The 22,306-nt window shown below is 43.2% G+C and overlaps 2 protein-coding genes across 8 annotated transcripts; both read right to left on the minus strand.

Moving 5' to 3' along the window:
• Positions 1 to 2,228: 2,228 nt before the first annotated feature.
• On the minus strand, positions 2,229 to 13,151 carry pknox1.1 (pbx/knotted 1 homeobox 1.1). Of its 6 annotated transcripts, none has more exons than XM_028591125.1 (11): positions 13,082 to 13,151; positions 11,365 to 11,477; positions 9,877 to 10,013; positions 9,177 to 9,348; positions 6,903 to 7,103; positions 5,823 to 5,940; positions 5,578 to 5,675; positions 5,253 to 5,381; positions 4,692 to 4,768; positions 4,099 to 4,265; positions 2,229 to 2,755 (listed from the first exon to the last, which is right to left on the minus strand). In XM_028591125.1, the coding sequence occupies exons 2-11, from the start codon at positions 11,413 to 11,415 to the stop codon at positions 2,574 to 2,576; spliced, it is 1,332 nt and encodes a 443-aa protein (XP_028446926.1). In that variant the 5' UTR covers positions 11,416 to 11,477; positions 13,082 to 13,151; the 3' UTR covers positions 2,229 to 2,573. The 6 variants fall into 6 exon arrangements, with proteins under 6 accessions (XP_028446926.1, XP_028446924.1, XP_028446925.1 ...); XM_028591123.1 differs by having other exon boundaries at positions 5,790 to 5,940; XM_028591124.1 differs by having other exon boundaries at positions 6,894 to 7,103.
• A 486-nt stretch (positions 13,152 to 13,637) lies between these two features.
• Positions 13,638 to 20,503, minus strand: ndufv3 (NADH:ubiquinone oxidoreductase subunit V3). 2 transcript variants are annotated; one of them, XM_028591341.1, is made up of 4 exons: positions 20,426 to 20,503; positions 19,416 to 19,527; positions 15,877 to 17,259; positions 13,638 to 13,948 (listed from the first exon to the last, which is right to left on the minus strand). In XM_028591341.1, the coding sequence occupies exons 1-4, from the start codon at positions 20,468 to 20,470 to the stop codon at positions 13,791 to 13,793; spliced, it is 1,698 nt and encodes a 565-aa protein (XP_028447142.1). In that variant the 5' UTR covers positions 20,471 to 20,503; the 3' UTR covers positions 13,638 to 13,790. The 2 variants fall into 2 exon arrangements, with proteins under 2 accessions (XP_028447142.1, XP_028447141.1); XM_028591340.1 differs by having other exon boundaries at positions 15,877 to 17,262.
• Positions 20,504 to 22,306: the final 1,803 nt, after the last annotated feature.

The raw sequence follows: 22,306 nt of genomic DNA on the forward strand, positions 1-22,306 counted from the left end.
AAAACGGTTTCTGAAATGAAACTCCTGATGTACACACACGCAGCATAAACCGCCGTTCAGCAGGGTGGAGGGTTGGAAGAGTACAGGACCCACATGGCCTGTAGTTTTGTGCTCTATGTAAACCTAATGTGTGTCTGTCTGTTTGGACTAGGATTCATTGTGTATTTGAAAACACTCTTTTATATGTAGACCTATTTACGCATGTCTTGTGTGTTACAGTGCCATGCAAAAGTATTCAACCCCCCTTGGCGTTCCTCCTATGTTGTTGCATTACAACCTGTAATTTAAATGGACTGTATGTAATGGACCTACACTTTACATTGGTTAAGTGAAATAATAAAACAACTTGCTATGAAGGCCATAAATAAGATCTGGTGCTATCAATTAACCTTCAGAAGTCACATAATTGGGGCGGCCTCTAGCTCAGCCAGTAAGAGCTTTGCTGCGGGTCATCCCCTCTCTTTCTCTCCCCCCTTTCCTGTCTATCCACTGTCACTATCAAATAACGGGAAAAGCACCAAAAAAATAATCTTTAAAGAAGTCACATAATTAGTTTAACAGAGTCCACGTCACATGACCGGTGTGTTCTGAAAGAGCCTGCAAACAGCGGCACCATGAAGACATGGGAGCTCTCCCAACAGGTCAGGAACAAAGCTCTGGAGATGCACAGATCAGGTGTGGGCTATCGAAACTTTCAACGTCCCATGGAGCACCATTAAATCCATTATTACGACATAAAACGAATATGGCACCGCAGCAAATCTGCCAAGGGGAGGGCAGCCCGCCAAGCTCACAGAGCAGGCGAGGATGGCGTTCATCAGAGAAGCAACAGAGAGACCAGAGATGAGCCTGAAGGACTCTACACTCTATGGAGGAGTCCCCCTCCACTTAAACATTGTTTTCTTATGTCCATGACCTCTAAAATGTCTGATTTTGACTATCCATGGATATATTATATTTATATATTATTTACGTATTCTATTAACTGGATACCTGATCCCCAAATGGCACCTATTCAGTTTAATGAAGCTGCTCCCACTAAATATGCGCAGTAGTGTTTCTCCCTCTGACATCACAGTTTAAAAAAAAAAAAAAAACTTTTTTTCAGATCTAGGGAGGTTTTCAAATATAAAAACTCCACGAATTAGCGGTATAAGTTGTTGTGATACTGCTAGTGGCCACTGGACAAAACTGGCTCCAAGGCAGAGAGCTCTTCCAGGAGGCCTGCTCGGATCTGTGCAAACTTTGTCACCGGAGAGGTGTCACATTCCTCTCCTGAATGGGGAGATGGTTGTGCAATTCCCTGAAATCTGAGGCTCAAACCTACCCCGTGCAAACTAGATTAGGTGCGTCACTAATCCGTAAACCAATCTCTGTCTAATACGCAAAAGACAGTCAGTACAGAGAGCAAAAACACACTGTCATCGTAGCTGTCTGCCACAGACAGTTTATGAGTTAACAAACAGAAACAAACAAAAGATGCTAACTACACTTAACCATTTGGACACATCTTCTAGTCACCGATTTTAGTGCACAACAGACTCTTCATTGGAGTCCGACTGAGGTTGAGTTCAGACAAGAACGCCGAAACTATTGCTCCCCGGCCGCGGAGCATCCTGTCTGAACAACGTGGGGGCCCAAAGGAAGCGAGGGCAAGGCCAGATTCAGAATAAAAGTGAACACGTGGTGCATCTCGCTTCCCTTATATGATAGCTCCTCGGCTGAACCGGAAGTTGCTCTGTCCCTCCTCGGTGAAGGCCGTCTCAAAGCTCTTATTCCTGCCCCGAGGAGCGAGGACAGAGGATGGATCTCTGAGGACCTATAAGCAGGGATGCAGAGAGGAGCCTTCCCGGAAGCCTAGCAGCTGAAGGAGTTGCTAACTCCGCCCATACAGCTGACAAATTCCCGTGACACTTCAGAGGAAAGGACGTCTCTTGTTTCCTCTCTCCTCCCGTGCTTCCTCGGTGGGACGGACTGAGACGCGAGGAAGGGAGGCAAGTGGAGGAGCCGGGGATCCAATTTAAAAGGTGCTCTAAGCGATTTCACGCATTTTTTAGGCTACAACATTTTTTAGTCACATACAGCAAACTCGCTATCCACTAGCTGCCTGTCCCCTGAACACACTGTTTGCTCCACAAACGCCAACAAAAACAAACTGGCCAAACAGCACCACCAAACATAAACAGTGTTCCAGCCAATAACCGACAAGAAGGATTTGGGGTGGGGGTGGGGGTTGGGGGGTTAGTGCGCGGAAAGGAGGGGACGGTATGAGGAGGAGGGAGGGGCGAGCTAGCCTCCATTTTGTTTGATGATACTTTGAATGTCAACAAGAAGTGCCGTCACACAACATGGCTTAGAGCACCTTTAAGAAGTGAGATGCACCTACATTCTGATAGAGAGGATTTCAGCCCCTTTGACTTTTTATGTGGCCATTACATATAATCCAAATAAAAATGTTTAAATTACAGGTTGTAATGGAAACAAAATAGGGGGAAAAAACGTCAGAAAAACGGGAGATGAATACTTTTGCAAGGCCGTGTATGTGTAGATCAGAGTGTGAGGGAGTGTGTCCTCTACTGCAACGAGTCGCTGTTGTCCAGGCCCAGCCCGGCCATGTCTGCATCGTCGTCCTCATCGCCGCTGTCCCCCGACTCGTCTTCACTGTGGCCTCCCATCATCACCTGCTGTACCGCCAGTGTGGCGCCGTCTGACGTCAGGCTCTGCAGACCCTCCATGTTCATCGTCACCATTGTACCTGGGAACGAGAGAAAAGAATTACGGATTGAAAAGCCTATAACTAGTGCACGTTGAAGCGATTTCAAAACAACAAACAAAAAAAACAAGGTAATACCTCTACAAAAATATTCATTTTGTTGAGAGCGAAAGCCGAGCAGCTCATAAGTTATCTAGCCTGCAAACTGGCCCCCGGTGGAATGTTTTCTTTGGTAAGGTGCAGAACAAGTTATTATTAGGTTAGCCTAGTGAGTTGGGAGTTGTTGTGGCTGCTGTCTGGCTCAGTGTGCTCATCTGCTTTACAGAGCAGATATACTATTCCATTTCAGTTGCACTTTAAAGCCATAAGAAGCTCAATCCTCCAATATCACTAATAAGGGTGGTGATGGCGCAGTGGATATGACACATGGCTTTGGTGGTTCGATTCCCACTGCGATACATCAGCCAGTGTATCCCTGAGCAAGACACTTAACCCTGACGTATGACAACGGCCATTTATAGCAATTGGAAGTCGCTTTGGATTACATTAAATGACATGTAATGTAAAAGTCACTGCACCAGAGTTAGCCTGCAGCTAACTTGCATCGGTTGTTCCCTTGCAGGTATCAGAAAAAAACAGCAAATACATAAAAATCCATTTGTGCGAGAGACAGGATCAGTATAATAAACACAATAAATATAGGTCAATCACTGAAGGTGACACTTTTGTGCTTACTTTAGCTGAAGCTTGAGACTGGTTTTAAACACTGACTGTTCTTAAGTCCCTAATGTTTGTAGGTATTGAATTCCAGTTCCCCACTACTTTAATAGTGAGGATCTTGTCTTCAACTCTACCAAAATTGTCAACACAGTTCAGTTCCACCCTTCTGTTGCTTTCATTTGCATCATCATCAACACTCCTCCTGGGTTTTCCCTGTGTGACTGACAGGTTCAATAATTAGTATAGTTGTTGGTACCGGTCAACCTTTGTGTAGACCCGACTGTAGAATATGGGACTTATTAAAATGACAAAGAAGAAGGATATTCATATGTATTTTTACACACATTTCACCAGGACTATATACGTAACAATTAACTACAAGTTTTTGCACTCCAGAGACTTTGACTTTCAATTTGACAATGTCTAACACAACGCATACTGTGTTTTACAGCTGTAGTTTGAGGCAGACAACTTGTTGGCATCTCCAAATTAATCTCTGCCTCAAACACACAAACGCACTCAGTGAAATACATGTCTTGTTATACCTCTTATTGGCATTGTGTTTTGGTGTAGAAGACACAGGATAGAGACTATTTCATTGTTATTTAATTTTAGTTTCTATTGAACTTGTATACAAACTGTACATAGAAAACACTGCTGCGTACCGTCTGGCATGGTAACTTGCTGCTGGGTGCCTCCCCCTGTGGCGATGGAGTCAGGCCAGAAGCGCTGCAGTGGCCGGTTCTGAGGCGTCTTCTTCTTGGATTTGGGTGTCTCAGAGGAGCTGGCGTCCAACATGGGCTGCAGGATCCGCCTCCGTGCGTTTATAAACCTGGAGACATGAGACAGCTCAGATCTGTGACGCCACTGGATGAAATGTGTGCTTCTGTAGTTTCTTACAGGTGTAGCAGACCTTTTACACCTCTAGTCCTGACTGGCTGTGATGAAATCTGTTATCCAAAACAGCTCAATTTTGACTTTCAACTTTCAGAAGGATTGGGCAAATACAATGACGTGCATTTTCTTCAGAATCAATTGTAGCAAGTAGAAGCAGAAACGGTTCATCACAGCCTTTAAAAGATAGCAGGTAAACTTCCATCTCTTCAGGCGTGCGGGCAGACAATCAGCCGACTGACCAGTTAAAGTTTTCCACGGTGGGTAGAAAAGGGAATGACAGGACGAACGTCCCTGGCCGGACATTACGTTGGGATGGCGCATTTTAATGGTACTGGATTGTGCCTTTGTGGGCCACACTCACCAGTTGTTGACCTGCAGAAGTGTCAGGTTTGTCTGAGTAGCAATCTGTTTCTTTTCATCCTCTGTTGGATACGGGTGCTACACAAGAGAACGGGGGAAGAAATGCATTAGTGTTTTATTAAGAATTGAAGAGTTACACAGGCAAAGATTTGGATTCACGCTACACCGCTCCTCCGCTCTCTTCACTGGTTACCAGTTGCTGCCCACATCCACTTCAAGACACTAGTACTCGCGTACAGGGCCACAAACGGATCAGCCCCAGTTTACATCCAGGACATAGTCAAAACCTACACCCCAACCCCCCACTCCGCTCTGCATCAGTCAACCAGGGACAACTAATCACTCAACGAAATCCTGACTGTTTGCTGTCCTGGCTCCTAAATGGTGGAATGAGCTCCCTATTGACATCAGGACTCTTGGTAGCTTTGCTTATTTAAAGCTAATGTACTTGCTCTTACTACTTGCTGTCTGGAGTTTGCACCTTCAAAGTTGAAAGCACTTAATTGGAAGTCGCTCTGGATAAAAGAGTCCGCTAAATGACAGGTAATTCACACAGACTTACCCCGATGTGTTGGAAGAGCCACGAGCGCATGACATTGGTGGCGTGTTTGGGTAGAACGCCACGTTTGTTCTTGGTTGAGTTGTCGTCGTGATTAAAGAGGTTTAAGTCCTGGTGAAACTGCAGCTGGAGCTGAGCAGACAGACGTTCATTTAGCCACCTTTCTGTTTGTTTATGTCACCAGTAACACACTGTTATGCTAACATTTGAACCCTTTTCCACACAATTTCAATTTTAAAACAATGAATGAATTGCCAACAACTTTCAATTTTAGGAACCACTGATTTTGAATAAACACCAGAATCAGAGTCAAAGAGAGATGTACAACCTGATTGTTTTGGACGCGTATTGTCCCGGGAGAAAGAGCCTGTGTTACCACCTGGCCCTGAGGAGTGACGACTGTAACAGGCTGGTACACCGTGCCACCTGGAATTAACACACACACACACAACACACACACACACACACACACACATGCTCTGATCAAAGTGCCCCACTGGTACATGACAACATGTCAGCTGCAGTCAGCCAGTATAGTACCTGAGGGAGAGGTTGTATGCCATGGTGACATACCTGCAACCATCTGGCTGGGGTTGACGGCTGTTACCGTAACGTTCCCTTGCTGCAGGGCTGAGGCTGGCACCACAATTTGACCCTGGGGACTGATGGTCCCTGAGATAGAGCTGGGGGTCTGCAGAACATAGAGCATGCAACACAGAGTGGACCAAAGTCATTATGTTTTCCATGTTGATGGCTCTAATTTTAGAGCACATTGATTTTGAACTTGCTAATACTGTGTAACAGGTTAGAGCAGTAAAATAGGCTGAAATACATAAATGCAAAGAATCAAATCAACATTGTCACTCAAGACAATAACAAATCCAACTATTTGTGATAGTTGATTCTTGGACCCAAATGTGTTTAGTGGCGATTAGGGATGCACCGAATCCAGATTTGTGAGGTTCGGCCGACTACCGAATCCACTGGTTAAGATTCTGCCGAATCCAAAACGGAATACCGACTCCTCCTCCCATCCTCAGTCCATTAATACAGTAAACACATTCATGAAGTAAACAACGTCCACAGCAGTGTAAGTGTCAAAGCTGGTAATGGTAGTCTGGTTAACACCAGTTTTTAGCTGGGACTGTCCTTCCTTTGCCGTACCTGAAGTTGCTGCATTCTGGCTGCTGTCTGGAGATTCCTTCATGCACAACTCGTATTCTTTCGGATGTTTCATGCCAGATGTTTTAACAGCAGCCATGTTGTGTATAGTTTAGGGTCCTTGCCACCACGAGACAAATCAGCATTGCAAATTGAACATGTAGCTGGACTTGAATGGCCTTCTTTTGACTGAAAGTACTGCCAAACAACAACTTTTTCTGCGCACCAGTTCCATTTCCACTTTCTCACAGCCTACTGCATTGAACGCTCCACCTACGTAAACACCTTCCCGTAATCAACGGCGCCGTCATTACGTCAAAGAGTGTAGCGCGCGTAGTGCAAGCGTAGGGTTTGATTCGGTGGAAAAAAATTCTTAGGTTCAGCAGAAACTGAACCCCGTCAAAAAGCCCAATGTTCGGCCGAACCCAAAGCCAAATCCTGGATTCGGTGCATCCCTAGTGGTGATGTGTATTGTCCACCTACAGTCCATACCGGAGTCTTGGTAGGTGAAAAGCCCTGGACCTGTCCTTGTACAGGGGAGTACGGGCTCCCGGGGTCTCCACTCAGCAGAGTCTCGCTGTTCATCTTAGTCTTGAGGCAGGCGATGTAGCGGCTGCAGAAGTCCTTACACAGGTCACTCACCTTCTCCAGCTCCAGCAGGTGGATCCGCAGCACCTGGATGGCTTTCACCATCTAGAGGTCAGAAGGAAATAAAAAAGATAAAAAAAGTTTGTTGCAGTCTACAGAGAAGCAGTCTTCTCAAGCTGAATGTTTGTCCATTTATGTGTCCTCTAAAAGGTCTGATGTTGAGGATACTTAACCTAGAAAATCAGTCTTACTTTAGTTCTTGCCTACTTCTGTCTTACTTCATTTTATACTTTTCATTCCTCTTTGATGTAATGTTGCTTGCATGGGTTTTCCATTTTATCCCCATCTTGTTTTCATAAAAAGCGCATTTGTTACAGGGTTTCTGCAGGGTTCACCAGGGTACATTTAAGACATTTTAATACCACATAGGATAAAATATAATGCCAACTTCACAGTCAGGTAATGCAAAAACCGTGTGGATTTGAAGCCTGAGAAAAGAATTTACCAAGTAACGTTACCTGAATTTAAAAATATTTTATTATAAATACTCACAGTTAAAGTGATGGTTTGGAGTAATTACACCCTAGGGTCCTTTGCACCATGACCTCGAGCCAAACACCCCCCAGAAGCTTTTTTCACCTGGGTCGAACATTGGACGAGTTACCGTTATCAGCTTAATAGCGCAGGGGCTAATGGACCCACGTTTGTATCTCGTAAATTACCCCACTAATAATGCCCGAAATGATACCAAACTTCTACACTAGTACAAATAGATTATGTACTCATAAAAAGATGGATTGGAAAGTTTATAAGTACACCAGAAGTTTATGTAAATAACACTTGCCTGTTGGCTTCTGCTCTCTGCTGTTGTTGCTGCTGTAAGACGAGTGCTTAGGGCCGTCTACAAATTACAACACCGAAAAGAGATGCAACAAAAATATTTATTAATTTAACTTCTTTTTTAAAGTAAGTGCTGTAGTATAACTAGCAGGAGACAAGTAATAATTGAGGTAAGTTTGGAGACATTACCTTATTTAATCATTAAATTAATAAATATTTTTATTGTCTCTTTTCGGTGTTGTAATTTGTAGACGGCCCTAAGCACTCGTCTTACTGCAGGTAGCAGCAGCAGCAGCAACAGAGAGCAGAAGCCAGCAGGCAAGTGTTCATAAACTTCTGGTGTACTTACAAACTTTCCAATCCATCGTTTTATGAGTACATAACCTAGTTGTACTAGTGTAGAAGTTTGGTATCATTTCGGGCATTATTAGTGGGGTAACTTACGAGATACAAACGTGGATCCATTAGCCCCTGCGCTAAGCTATTCAGCTGATAACGCTACTCTACGCTAACTCTCCCAATGTTCGACCCAGGTGAAAAAAGCTTCTGGGGGGGGGTGTTTGGCTCGAGGTCATGGTGCAAAGGACCCTAGGGTGAAATTACTCCGAACCATCACTTTAAGCAATATTACACAAGAGGATGTGATTTAACATTAGTAATTGCACGATGTGATGCGGCAGTAAGCATCACTCAAGTGCTGAACTGAATTATTAGGTAAGAGGCGACAGCAGTGGACGGGACCTTATCTCACTGTGCTGCTGAGGTTAAAAGCCTCTGAATAGTGACGTTGTGAGTTGGGGGTTGCATTTTGTATTTCTTTGTGAAATACCTCATGTCCCTCTGTTTTGGTTGTGACAAATACCTAAAGACCTAAAACTGTTTTTCAGTCACGTGCTTATGTTATTAGTCTAAACTAGAAACTTTCACTTGATGTAAATGGGAGCTGAGGGTCCAACAGGTACTGAACCTACAGTGGGAAATTACCACCAGTCAAACCTGATTATTTAATGTTGTCTGTGTCTGCCCAAAACTGTGCGCCAAAACATGCTCTTTTTTTGTATAAATGTTATAGTATTGTGACTTCTCCTGCATTCAACACACGTTTTAAGAAGCTGTTTTATTCGGTTTCTTTTTTTGAACCATTTATGCTGCCAACTACATCCAAATGCACTCTAAGTATGGAGTTCTCTGTTTAAATAGTTGAAGAAAAAAAAAAAAAACTCCTTTACCAAAATGAAAATCAGCAACCAGAAATCTAATAATTTCTACCCCTGACATGCAGAGTATCTATCTATGGAGTTCTCCGTTGAAATAGTTGACATGCAGGAGGTATCTCACCAAGTTGTCGAGTTCAGGGTCCTCGCTGAAGAAGGGTTTGCCCTCCTTCTCCTGACAGCGGACAAAGTTTTCAATGTCCACATCGAAGCTCGCCGAGGTGATGCAATCAGAGCTCAGCGTGGACTGTTCACACTTCTCAAACAGCAGGGCCAGGAGGGGGAACAGGGGATGCCTGTGGAAGGCGTGCACACACGCACACACACGAGAACAGGAAAAGTTGCTAAATTCCATTTCAAAGAACATATTATTCTTTCTTCCCAGTAAGAGAACATGGCTTCCAACATGCAAAGACAAAAACAGAAGGCATTAAGTGTATATGAAAACAGGTGCTGACAGGTACCCTAGCATGTCAAAATGAAGTGAAGGTAAACTGCTGTATTAACAGATTGTTAGATTACTAACACTTAATAATAGTCGCTTTTTGTGAGACCATGTGACGTGTTTGATTATACTGCAAATGGGCAGTGTGAACATGAACAAAAATGCATCAGAAAAAAAAATTTAAACAACTTCCACATTTCAAATGCCAGAGAGCAATATTTCAGTCACATGAACAAAGGGGAGGACTTGTCATAAAAACCATGGGATCTTTCTAGTGATAGTTTAGTACTAAGGAAGGGAAAGAGAAGAACACAGATTTAGGAATAGAGGGGTGTTCTGGGTTTTCCACATTAACAAACACATGCAGAATTAGCTCTACCGATATATGGATGCTTTGTCCGCGTCCATGGGTGTCTGTGGCTCTGTGGGTGCCGGGCTGGGCGCCTCTGGCAACGTCCCCTCTAAAAACTTCTGCTCAGAATCGTCGCCTACCTTTATCACATTCACACCTTGCATCTGCGGGAAAAGAGAAAACAGAGATGTGACAAGAAGAAAGCAAGAGTGACAGAAGCTGAAAAGGGGACAGAAACTGACAGAAGAGGTGAAGAGAAAGGCGGAGAATGAGAGACATAAAGACATCATGTGAAGACCAAGAGGAGCTGGAGGGCAAAGCTTAACACAGAGCCTTGCTTCAATATGAACCCTTTACAAAGTCATGAGGACATGGTCTAAAAAAAACAAGACTACAAGACTATTGTTTTTATTTTTAATTTCTGTAAGAATGAAGACTTCTTTTACTGTGACCAACACCAAGAAAGTGGTATTGGTTGTTCCATGAGTTGTTAGTCCAGTATCAGCCACTGCCAATCACCTGCACTCTTTGATTAGAGTTTATTTTGATGCACTTGAGTAACATTTGACCAAAAATGGACTTATGCATCTCCTGTGGACAGATGCAATTACAGTGTCTGCATTTGTTCATGCCCTCAAGTCTCTTCGACATTGCTCTGTGAGCACACTATTGCTAGACTATATCCAGTCAGTGTTGTGTTCAAATTGCAATGCAGACCTAAACAAAAACATATCAGGTGAAACGACTGCAACTAGGAATATAATCCGGAAACTGTGTTCACACACATAGCCTAATATAAATGCAAGAACAGATTCAAATGTGACTGTAGCCTCTGCAACACTCCACTCAAGGCACATTTGTTGATTAGGAGCCAAGTTCTCTTTTCTTTACTTTCACACATTTTCACACCGTGCCTGCCTACCCAGGATCCCTTCCAGGAGCATAAATCCCATCCCTAACCATGTGACTGAGACCAACAATGAATGAGATTGAGCACAAAAGTAGCTAAAAATAATCACTTGCTTGGGGTGGAAAATTTCTCATTAGTCATAGATGGTTCTCAGCTCTCGACACCCCCAAATTTGGCACTTGAATAATGATGTTTTGTAAGCAATTTACATAAACTCAGGCATAGAAATACTAGACAGAAAAGGAGCTCTATACTGCATCAGTGTCTCTAATACAGTGATGTATTAAGCATGCCGCCAACAGATTACTAAAGCTGATGTAACAGCATTAACATTGCTTGTGTTCTAGTGTTACATGCATAAAGTGTTTCCCTTTGTTTGGGGATCCAGGCTGACTTATCACCACTAAAAATAACTGGAGGATCCATGGGCAGAATACTGAAGGTTGTAGCCTTAAAGATTTAGGGGTTATTATGAACACTGTCCTTTTTGACTGTGGTGGTTAATTATCTTTGGGGGGAAAACAAGCAAAAAAGTGCAGTTCAGCTAGTTGCAGCGAGTTATGTAGGGCATCCAAGTCCAGACTGAATTTCAACATCTCACCCACCTGCTGCTCTCCCTTTGGGTACTTGTCTATGGAAACCGACTGGGCTGCCATCACGTTCACTGCAGTTGCTGCAAACACTGGGGCATTATAGAGAGCAGGGACAGGTGGCCAACCTACACAATACACAAAGTTCCAGTTAGACTACCTGTAAGAGATGCCTGAAGTGTAGGCAGGAAAACTTTTAATATAATAATGTGGCCAAGCCAGCATATTGTCAGGATGAAAGAAAGATTATCTTAAGCTTTGTAAACAGGTGGGTGTGACAAGGATATACAAGCTTATTTTTATACTACAAATAATTGATATTTGAACATAACATAACGCTTATTGGGTAAGCATTACACACTGACTTATGATCAATTATTTCCTCTAAAATAAGTCAAATGCAGCCTTTGAAGGACATGTAGGAAAAAATAATCGGAAGTAATGAGAACAAAAATATGTAAAACTAAAATGTTTAATGTTCTGCGCTGATATATGCACACACGTCTGGGCAAAACAAGAAAAAGTGGGGCTATCCAAAAATACACTGAGTAACATTAACGTTATATAAAAGGGACTGCGTGGTGTAATTTATTTCAACAACGTTAACGTTATATCTCGTCAACGTCCATAAACACTTGTGTTCATACCGGTCTTAAAGAACAAAGAGGAGATGGATATACCGACCCCGAGGTGCGTTGTTATAGCCTATTAGTGAGCTTATGACCCTATTATGTTACCCTGCAACTGCTAACACACCCACCACCATAAACTTAACGTTAGCTTGTAGCCCTGTGTTAGCTGCCCCCCGTTCGTGGCGGCAAGGGAAGATAAAAGTTTACAAAATCCTTTTGACGAACATAAGCTAACTATCCTTGAACTAACATAACGTTAGTGTTATTCTCAGACAAAGCAGCTCGGTAGGAGTAAGCATTGTTTTTTTCCCCACAATATGTATTAGCTAGCCTGTAACGTTAAAGCTACATTGGAATTAGCTCGCGAACCCAATCTAAGGTTAACCCAAAAGAGCAACCGTCTGGCCGAGATACTGCTAACGTTAGTATGGTAACGTTAGCTAACGGTTAACTTAAAAATGTTTCTCATGCTGGTACGATGAGGCCAAATGTGTAGCGCCATATTTAGCAAGGGGGGGGGTCACTGCCAAAAAAACAAGCTAACCTAGCTAGCCAGGTACAAAAAAAGACTCCGCTGCGGATTAATACGAAGCGAGTCCTTTGCCCATATAACAAAACAGCTCCAGGAGCGTTAGCATTTTTGAATTAACATTTTAAATGAATATGCATTTCTTGCCAGCATTATATAGTAATTCGTCTGCAATGATATTAAGAAGTAGTGGCTTCACACCAGGCAAGCCCCGGTTGATCCTCAAATCCTTCCCACATCAGTCAATCAATCAAGCGGGGACAGCTGCCCTCTCCTTCCCCTCCCCTCAGCGCTAACATTACAACTGTCGGGCCTCGTTTCTAGCTCTCGCCTTTTGCTTTTCCACAATCCTCCTCTGCCCCAAAAACGCCGACATATTTTTTACCCCCCCCCTCCCGTGTATACAGATTTTTTTTTATTCCCGGAGCTCTGCCGCTTCTGCTTCCCTTCAAAAAACACCCCCGCTGCTCTGACTAGGTCCGCGCTCCTCGCCCCGGGGCATTTTTGCGTGCGGCCCAGATTGTTTGATTGATAGGGAACGGAAAAAGAGGGATTTTGAGTGACAGCTTACCTGAGTGCCAATCTTCGTCACACTGACAAGCGGCTGCAGCAATCGGGACCCGCAGTTGTCGCGTTGCGTCATCGCGTAAGGGCACGCAGGGGCGCTCGGCTCATGCATATTTACGAGGTGGGCGGAGACATGACGTCCTGCTGCCTGTCCCTCGCCCTCCTGGGTTTTTGCTTGGCAAACGCTATTCACTGCCCCCGTTTACACAACACATTTTCTATGTACTGTACATCTCCACCTTTACACTCCTTTATGCATATTCTCTTATTAAATACACATTAATACACAAACAGAACAATATATGTGGATTGTTTACCCCTTAAAGAACGCATATAGCTATGATAATTAGGACATTATGTGCAAGCAGGCAGGCTAAGGGAGTGGGGAAAATTGTATAATTAAAATAGAAACACCGATAAACCACTTGCACACTCAGCTCTATTCAAATGACCCGCCTAAGGCAGAAAAGCAGCATAAAAGAAGCTTTTGATCTGTGCCTTTCCCTTATGATTATTCCTTTATATAAGACAAAACACAATCATGCCAGACAAAAACAGACTTCATTTCTCATTTATGTACTTTAATAATATAACATTTAACAGCAGAATGTCATGCTGATCTGACAGTCGAGGGGATAATCATCATAAAAAGGTACAACACCATCACCATTATCTTTCAGCAACATTAACAGTTTGCAGCCAGGTCAACTCTTCTAGTGTCTGATGGAGGAGGGCTGCGGGAGACGGAACTTGGCCATCTCTACATCCAGATCTGCAAATGTGAAGGGGGTGTAGTTGTGGTGCTGGTAGTTTTTATAAGTGCTGTTGTCAAAAGGCTCATCGGGCTCTGGAGGTGCCGCTGCTGGAGCCTCTGCACAAGGAGGGAAAGAAACAAAAAAGGCATATAAGTAAGCTAGGTAAAAATCTTCCAGCAGTTTGTGCATTACAACAAACATAGCACAAGGTTATCCTCTGTCCTTGTCACTGTTACTGATTTTCAGGAAACACAAGCTGTAATTGTGACTTGGTCTAGGCATTTCTAATAAGCCATAAAATGAGAATAAAAATGTGGCTTACTTTGTAAATATCTTCAAAGATTTTTAAGCAACAGCCCATTTACATATTCACACCTGCTGACAAAGGTGGTTTATTGTGGGGCATTTCCTATGGCGGTAGGCCTCATTACCCCCAACAGTGTGGAGACACACTGGTGTGAAAAGCCTCAAGGATCGTGTTTGTGAGGACAAAGTATGTGAAGGTTAACATGCTTGCAGACAATAGAGACAGCTCCTACTAGAAACAATAAAGATACTGGCAGAGGCACGCATGAAATGGATTTTAAAAAGGGCACAAAGTCAAAAATCAAAGTGTGGGTTGGAAACTAGGCTTTGATGCTTTTGATTAAACAGGTGCATAATGTTCTTTAATTTACTTTGACATCTAAATCGGTCTGGTAAACCCCCTGAGCATGCTGTGACAATGATGTTATAAACATGTGAGGCAGTGAAAAAAAAAACATTCACAATCACAGAGACATAAATTGAAGACACATTTTCATATTTTCATTAATCAAAACCATGCTTATCCCACAGGCTTCCAGGTAAAGAACGGATGCACAAATTTAAAAAATTAAAATTAAAAAAAAGAGGAATTTAACAAGTGGTCAAATTATTGACCAGTGTGTGGAGGGTGTTGACCAGGAAGCATAATTACCCAGTTGGTCAGAGAAGTGTAGGGCAAAAAAGGTGTAACAAATGGCTGTAGTTGCAGGAATGTATTTGTAATTAGGATCTTAATCATTGGTTAGCACTGGTTGGGAGCTGCTAATCAGTTGGACATAGAATACTCATATTATGACTATGATCGAAGGATATGTTTTCTAAACATCTCGGTAACCGTGTAATCCTGCTTCCTGAAATACCTCCTCTGACTCCAACCACTCCCAGCTTCTACTCGTCCAGCTGCTATGAGGGACAGGAGGCCTTCTAACACATCTTCACTGTAACCCTAACCCTAACACAGTATGACCATGTGCACTCTAACATTACTGTTAGCAATAACATTACCCGGCACAATGAATCCAAACAATGGCATTATTTATTACCTGTCACCTTAACATTAAAACCTGTAACCCATATTTCATACAAAGAGACATTATGAACGACAACAATGAGTAGGCAAAATATCAAATAGAGTCAAATGTGAGAGAAATATAGGGGGGTTAAAATAAAAGACAGGTGGTAGATTCCTGAGTCACTAAAAGTGGAGAAGAAGGCAGAAATATGAGCAGAATTAGTGGCACAAGCAACATCTCCTTGATTATACGTTGACAGCAACAACATAGTTGTAAGGCAGGGTCAAAGACAAACTTCAATTAGAATGCAAGCAAAGCAAATTTAAAGTTTAAGAAATAGAAAAATGAAGAAAATGCTTAGGGAAATGAAATACGTCACAGAGCCCGGGTTAAAGTACATGCACACTGAATCTACCTCATGCAAAACAAACTCAAAATCAGGGCAATGGGATGTTAGATGTCATAGTGATGGAACAGAAGCTAAACGTAAGGATATTTAAAATAATCCAGGGATGATATTATAAATTATTATATTATAAAAAAAACTGTGAAAGCAACAGCAACTACTGTATGTGAGGGAGTTGACACCTGGTTAACTCTAACAGTACACAGACTGTGTTGTGAAAAAATAGAGAGAAAAGTATGGTCATCTGTATGGCCTCAAAGATCCATAAATAGGAAAGGGAGAGGTAGAGATTTGAGGAATATTGTGGTGAAGTGTGTACCCTCAGATCGTTCAACAGGGGACTCCGCCTGCAGCTCCTCTCCCGCAGCTTCAGCTATGACTGGAGCAGGGTCCACCAGCTTGTCGGTGCTCTCAGCGGGGGCCGAAACTTCAGCTGCAGCCTCGGCAGCCACTTCACTGGGGGCAGCTTCAGCTTCTACAGGCTCTGCAGCAGCTTCTACAGGGGCAGCTTCAGCCTCAGCAGCCACTTCAGTGGGGGCAGCTTCAGCTATGACTGGAGCAGGGTCCACCAGCTCCTCGGTGCTCTCCACGGGGGCCGAAACTTCAGCTGCAGCCTTGGCAGCCACTTCACTGGGGGCAGCTTCAGCTACAACTGGAGCAGGGTCCACCAGCTCCTCGGTGCTCTCCACAGGGGCCAAAACTTCAGCGGCAGCCTCAGCAGCCACTTCAGCTTCTACAGGCTCTGCAGCAGCTTCTACAGGGGCAGCTTCAGTAGTTTCTGAGGGGGCTTGGGCAGAGGCAGGCTCTGTGGTTTCTACGGGAGCATTGGCTGGGGCTTTTTCTTGAGTTGCAGCCTCGATCCCAACTTCAGCTGGAGTTTCTACTTGCGCATCGGGGATGACAGGAGACGCAACGTCTTCTATTACTTCTGGAGTAGGTTCCACCGCAGCTTCCACCGGAACTTCTGGGCTGGTCACGGTGTCTTTGGTGGCAGAGGCGATCTCAGGAGCGGGGTCTACTAACTCCTCGGAGCTAACGCTGGGAGCCTCGACGATGGCTTGAATTGCTTCTGTGGGCACTGCTGCAGCCTCAGCAGCACAAGTGGGAGTAACTTCAGGTTCCGGTGGAACTTCCTTCTTTGCTTCATTGGCGTCTTGTTTCACTTCTGATGCAACCTCTTGGACTTCTTTCACAGTGGATTCTGACACCTGTGGTGGCGAGGTCTTGGTTTCAGTCTTCACTTGTGAGTTCTCGTCCTCAGAGTCTGAGTCTGAGTCTGAGTCCGAATCGCTGGACGATGAAGAGGACGACCAGTCAGCTGCTGGACCACCAGGCTCAGAGGAGGCTGCGGTGGCCGGGATTGCGTCCTCTGTGGCGGAGGCTGCGACTGGAGTGCTGTCTGGTGCGGAGGTTTTACCGCTTGCGTCGACCAGGGGCTCAGCAGCTAGGGGGGCTGCCTCGACTACAGGCGGAGCGGTGTCAGACATAACCTGAGCAACATCTGGGTCAGCAAAAGCTGGTTCACTGGCAGCAGTGACAAATGCTGCGGCTACGATCGTTTCTGCAGTGGTAGCAGGGCTGGCCACTGGTTCAGTTACACCTAGAGACTGTGTTGGGAAAGCCCCAGGCTCGGAAAGTTTAACTGGGAAGGCAACTGCTGTCTTGTAGGCCAGCAAGGTTGCTCTGTCATCTGGAGCCTCTGCTGCTGAGGAAAATGGTAAATGGGACAAGAGTAGTTAAATAATAACAAACATGTGGCCGGGTTGGTTCAGTGGGTAGAGCAGGCGCACATATACTTAGAGGTGTATGCCTCGACGCAGAGGACAAGGGTTCGAGTCCGACCTGTGATGATTTCTCTCTATCCCCTTTCTCACCTAGCTGTCCCGTCCATTAAAAAGGTGGAAAAAAAATTATCTAAAAGAATAATAATAATAACAACAACAACAACAGACACTTACAATTCCAAAGAGAATCCAAGTTCCCTAAAACCCATGAAATTACGATGATGTTAATTGACTGTATTAATCTCAACTAAACCTAGACTAATACAGTTTAATAACTGATAGAACATTGTGCTGCCAGGACCCTGGCGGCAGAGTTTTGGACATACTGGAGCCTGTCTCGGGTTTTGCTGTGGACCCCAGACAGGACTCCATTGCAGAAGTCCAAACGGGATACCTTATATTACTTGCGGACACAGCTGGGAAAAGTGTATTCTACAAAACTGGAAATCATCCTTCACAATGGTTAAATTAATGAATGTCCTAGAGTACACCACCGGAAAGATCGTGTGTAGTGTGAGGATGAAACTAGCTTCCTTGCTTCTCTTTCTCGTGGGTAACTGTTATTGGGGGGGGAAAAAAGGCTATTTTGAAGAAGAAAAAAAAAAGATGATTTGCTGTAATTTTCCAATTAGAAAAATTAGTTTACAGCAACACAATATTCATTTATCAAAATACATAAACTACAGGGTTTCCCCAGTGTATTGTAAGCCTGGTGGCCCACTGGGCCTAAGTTACCCCCCACCAGGCCTAAGTATTTTTAAGTCATTTTTTAAACTACAGTTACAGTGGGGTGGCTTAGTTGGAAACTTATATATCATATATTTTAAAATCTCCAGTTAGCTTTTAGCACTGACTTAAAGTGCCCATATTATGCTCATTTTCAGGTTCATAATTGTATTTAGAGGTTGTACCAGAATAGGTTTATGTGGTTTCATTTTCAGAAAACACCATATTTTTCTTGTACTGCACATTGCTGCAGATCCTCTTTTCACCCTGTGTGTTGAGCTCTCTGTTTTACCTACTGAGTGAGACATCTCAGTTCTGTTCCATCTTTGCTGGGAGTCGCACATGTGCAGTACCTAGGTAAGGACTACTAGCCAGTCAGAAGCAGAGTACGAGGGCGTGCCCTGACAGTACCTAGGTAAGGACTACTAGCCAGTCAGAAGCAGAGTACGAGGGCGTGCCCTGACAGTAGCTAGGTAAGGACTACTAGCCAGTCAGAAACAGTATGAGTGTGTGCCCTGACAGTAGCTAGGTAAGGACTACTAGCCAGTCAGAAGCAGAGTATGAGGGCGTTCCCTGACAGTACCAAGGTAAGGACTACTAGCCAGTCAGAAACAGAGTATGAGGGTGTGCCATGCTAGCACCTAGGCGAGCATTATAACGTTTGTTACACGTTTGTCTCTGAAGTAAAGGCTGGACTACAATAGAGCTGTTTGGAGCAGTTTGTGAACAGTGTTTTCTGTTGGAGAAAGGGAAAAAGCCAAAAAGCACAATATGAGCACTTAAATGTAGGGCCCTGTGGAATCTGTCAAATAGCGTTTTAAATTCTCAATTTCGCAATTTGGTCCATTATTACAGAAACTACAGTATTGGGCTCTACGTTGCAGCTGCCATCAGTCTGGGACTGGCTCCAGCTGGGCCCTCGTCGAACAAAAAAAAAAAGACACTGGCCACCGAGCTATACAACTTTTCTGGGGGAAACCCTGAACTATGGTTTATAATTGTTTATACTGTACACTATTTATATTCACAATAAACACAATCCGTAACACAAGCAATTCCAAACTTAATTTTAACATTTAATTATTCTGGATGGAATGGATGACTGGCAGAGAAAGCACATTTTAGAACGTATAGTAGAACTTATATTAAGGCACATTTGATGTACTGTAAGAAAACATTAGTTACAATTGAAATCAGCATTACTAAATCATAACCCATACATACACCTATAGTATGTACAAGAAAAAAATGGGTAAAATATATACATAAACACAATAGCAACCATACAGCAAAATTTTAAACCCTAAATTTCAAACTTTACGAAGTGAAAACAATCAAATGGCCTTACTCTTGCCAGCAGCCTTTGTCTTCTTCGCTGGCTTTGCGGGCTCTTTAGCCTGAGTACAGAAGGAAGCAGCCGAGCCACTCCTCAGGACATCCCAGCTCTCCAACTGGAGACACTGCAGAAGAGCACAGACAACTTTCGGTAGGAGTGCCAAACACATACATAGGCAACCGCATTCAACATGGAAAAATGCCGCAAAAACAGAACAAGGACTGCGGATGTTGCTCCCTTTCACTACCGTTGAAGTCAACTCATATAATGTTGCCCTGAGACCATCCTACATTATCATGCGGAGGTTTTTATTTAATAGATGTAGCAGTCATGTAATGTGCTGGATCCAGGTGGTAGCTGTGTTGGTTTCACCAACAGTCACAGTATTTTTACTGGGGCTCTTCTTTTGTATTTTGTTGTACAATTCAAGTTACATTTAAGGTTATATTGAATGCTTTTGCGGCACTGCTATAACATAGCAAAACTACTTAAAAGTTACAAATTCAATGACATAAAACTAAATGAAATGAAAAGAGAACACGTATATGCTAATTGTAGTGTTCGGTGTTTTGACATTTGTTTTCGTCTTGCGGTGTTAAGCTAGTTAGCCACATCACTTTGTACTGTACACAGAAAAGCAGCTAACGTGAACTCCATTTTTCGCAGATTCCACCACCATGGTCGTGTGAAGCTCTGAGATTTGCCTTTTCCAACCGGAAGGTTTTGGTTTGCGCATTAAATTAATAATGTGTTATGTTGTAAAATAGTTATGGTTAAATGTAGTAGCCCAGAGGTAACGTTACGACGGGTGTGCCTAAGGTAAATAACTCCCGTCTATTGCCCCTTTATCGGTGCTGGGATCCGTAGAAGACGTCCCGGGGTCAGTACGAAGGAGACAGCCGCATAGAGTCAAGTATTTCACCGCCACTGTCTCGGATAAAACTGTCCCTGGTCCCTATTACGGTGGGGTAAACAAACAGAGTATATGTTTAACGTTTGGAAGGCAATTCAATTACTATTACCTTGAGGGGACCCAGTCGCCCTAACCGCAGCAAGGAGGTCGCCATTTCGTGCTCCCAGTGTTATGCTCCGGCTGGAAACTGTGAGGTAAACACAACGGTTCCACAAAGTATAAATACTGGTATGAACAAAACCAAAGGTTTCTGTCAGTTTTAAGGACTGTATTGTGATAATATAGGTGTCCCTTGTATTTATAATCTGACAATGTCAACACTGAAGAGAAATATTTTGAAAGATTAGATAAACAAACACAGCAATGTACTTTGGAACTTATTGTAGTTCTTTCGGCGCTCAAGCCAACTGCGGAGATTTAGCTCAGTGGACTTTACTTCGACTTTTTTTCACTTTTCAATCATTGATTTATTAGGCTATAGCCTTCTTATATACTGTCTATGATTATAGCCCATGTGTCCATTGATCTTATTCCGGGTTTTTAGGTGACTAAAAGCTAAGGGTGGGGCTTTAATAGAAATAGAAGAGAATAGAGATCTTTAACAGGGGGTCCTGGATTAATAAAATCATGTCAACGATTATTATTTAAATAGCTTAGTAGGCTATTCTATGGCAAAAGCTATGTATAAAGGCGTTAGGTCACCGCCTTTTACATTATTGCAGGCCAGGTTTAATATGCAACTTAATTTTATACAAAGGGGGTCCCTGATCCGTCTCTCACAGTAAAGAGGCCCTTACCGTGCGTTCATGGACATCGGAAAAACGTTTTTCCGAGTGAAAACGTCACCATTCACGTAAGCTCCTGTGGGAATCAGAGGTGGGAAACTCGGGCTGGATTTTGATACCCGAGTTCCCGAGTTGGCGACGCGTTGTTGACAACTGACGTTTGATGGAGACGACTTTGGTTTACTGAACATATTTTAATGACAATAAACTGTTTATTGTGGACAAATGCCTCTGCCAAGAAACATACACAGACATAATATGTTTAAAATTATTCATACTTAGGCCTATGTATAAAAAAAAAAACACATTATCCGTGTCTTTTCCCGTTGGTTGTCCTGCAGATAACACAAACAAACACATGGCGATGTGCTGTTTGGATACTCGTATAAGAAAACAGCAGAAAATCTTTTTGTTATTGTGGCCTCCATGTTTTCACACACCTGGGGCCTGTTTCACAAAAGCAGAATATATAAATCCAGGATAACTGATAAAGCGAGGCTTGACCTAGTCTAATCTGTGCATCCTGGCTTGGTGCGTTTCACAAAGGCCAAGCCAGGCTGAGGAGGAGCGACTTGGTCGAGCCAGGCTGAACTAATTCAGATAAATGCGCTTCCACGGATTTCCTCAAAAGACCGCGAAGTCGATCACAGATTTACTGATGCCAAAATGGAGAATACGCATTGTACATACTTTATACAGAGTGAGCAGCAGCTTCTTGTGGAAGTATGATGACGTGAAACACATTATTTGAATAAAAAGAAAATAACACGGCCGCTGTACTGAAACAGCGAGAGAAAGCGTAGCAGACGATCACGGCCTAAATATATACATTAACTGACCACTGCTCTGAATGGAAACCGTCATAATCCTACCATTCAATGATTAAGCTACTAATCATTTGCACAAATTAACAATTGTACTCTTTGTCTTAAAAGTAAGCAGAAGATAACTCAGGAAATTTACCATGAAGATCCATTTTCTATAACGCTAGAATATGAAGCGTAAATATCTCTTTCACTCTGTACCTCCCTCATAGTGGAAGTCATATTAACTTCCACTACTCGCTTTTAATGCAAAGTGTACAGGTGTTTGTTTTTGCAAATGACAAGTGACACATTGAATGGTTTCATTTAAGAGCAGTAGTTCATAAATGTATATTTTTAGACTATCATTTAGTCGTCCGCTATTATCTGTCACGCTTTTTC

Source organism: Perca flavescens, chromosome 11 (assembly GCF_004354835.1).
Source record: "Perca flavescens isolate YP-PL-M2 chromosome 11, PFLA_1.0, whole genome shotgun sequence".
Lineage (NCBI taxonomy): Eukaryota > Metazoa > Chordata > Actinopteri > Perciformes > Percidae > Perca > Perca flavescens.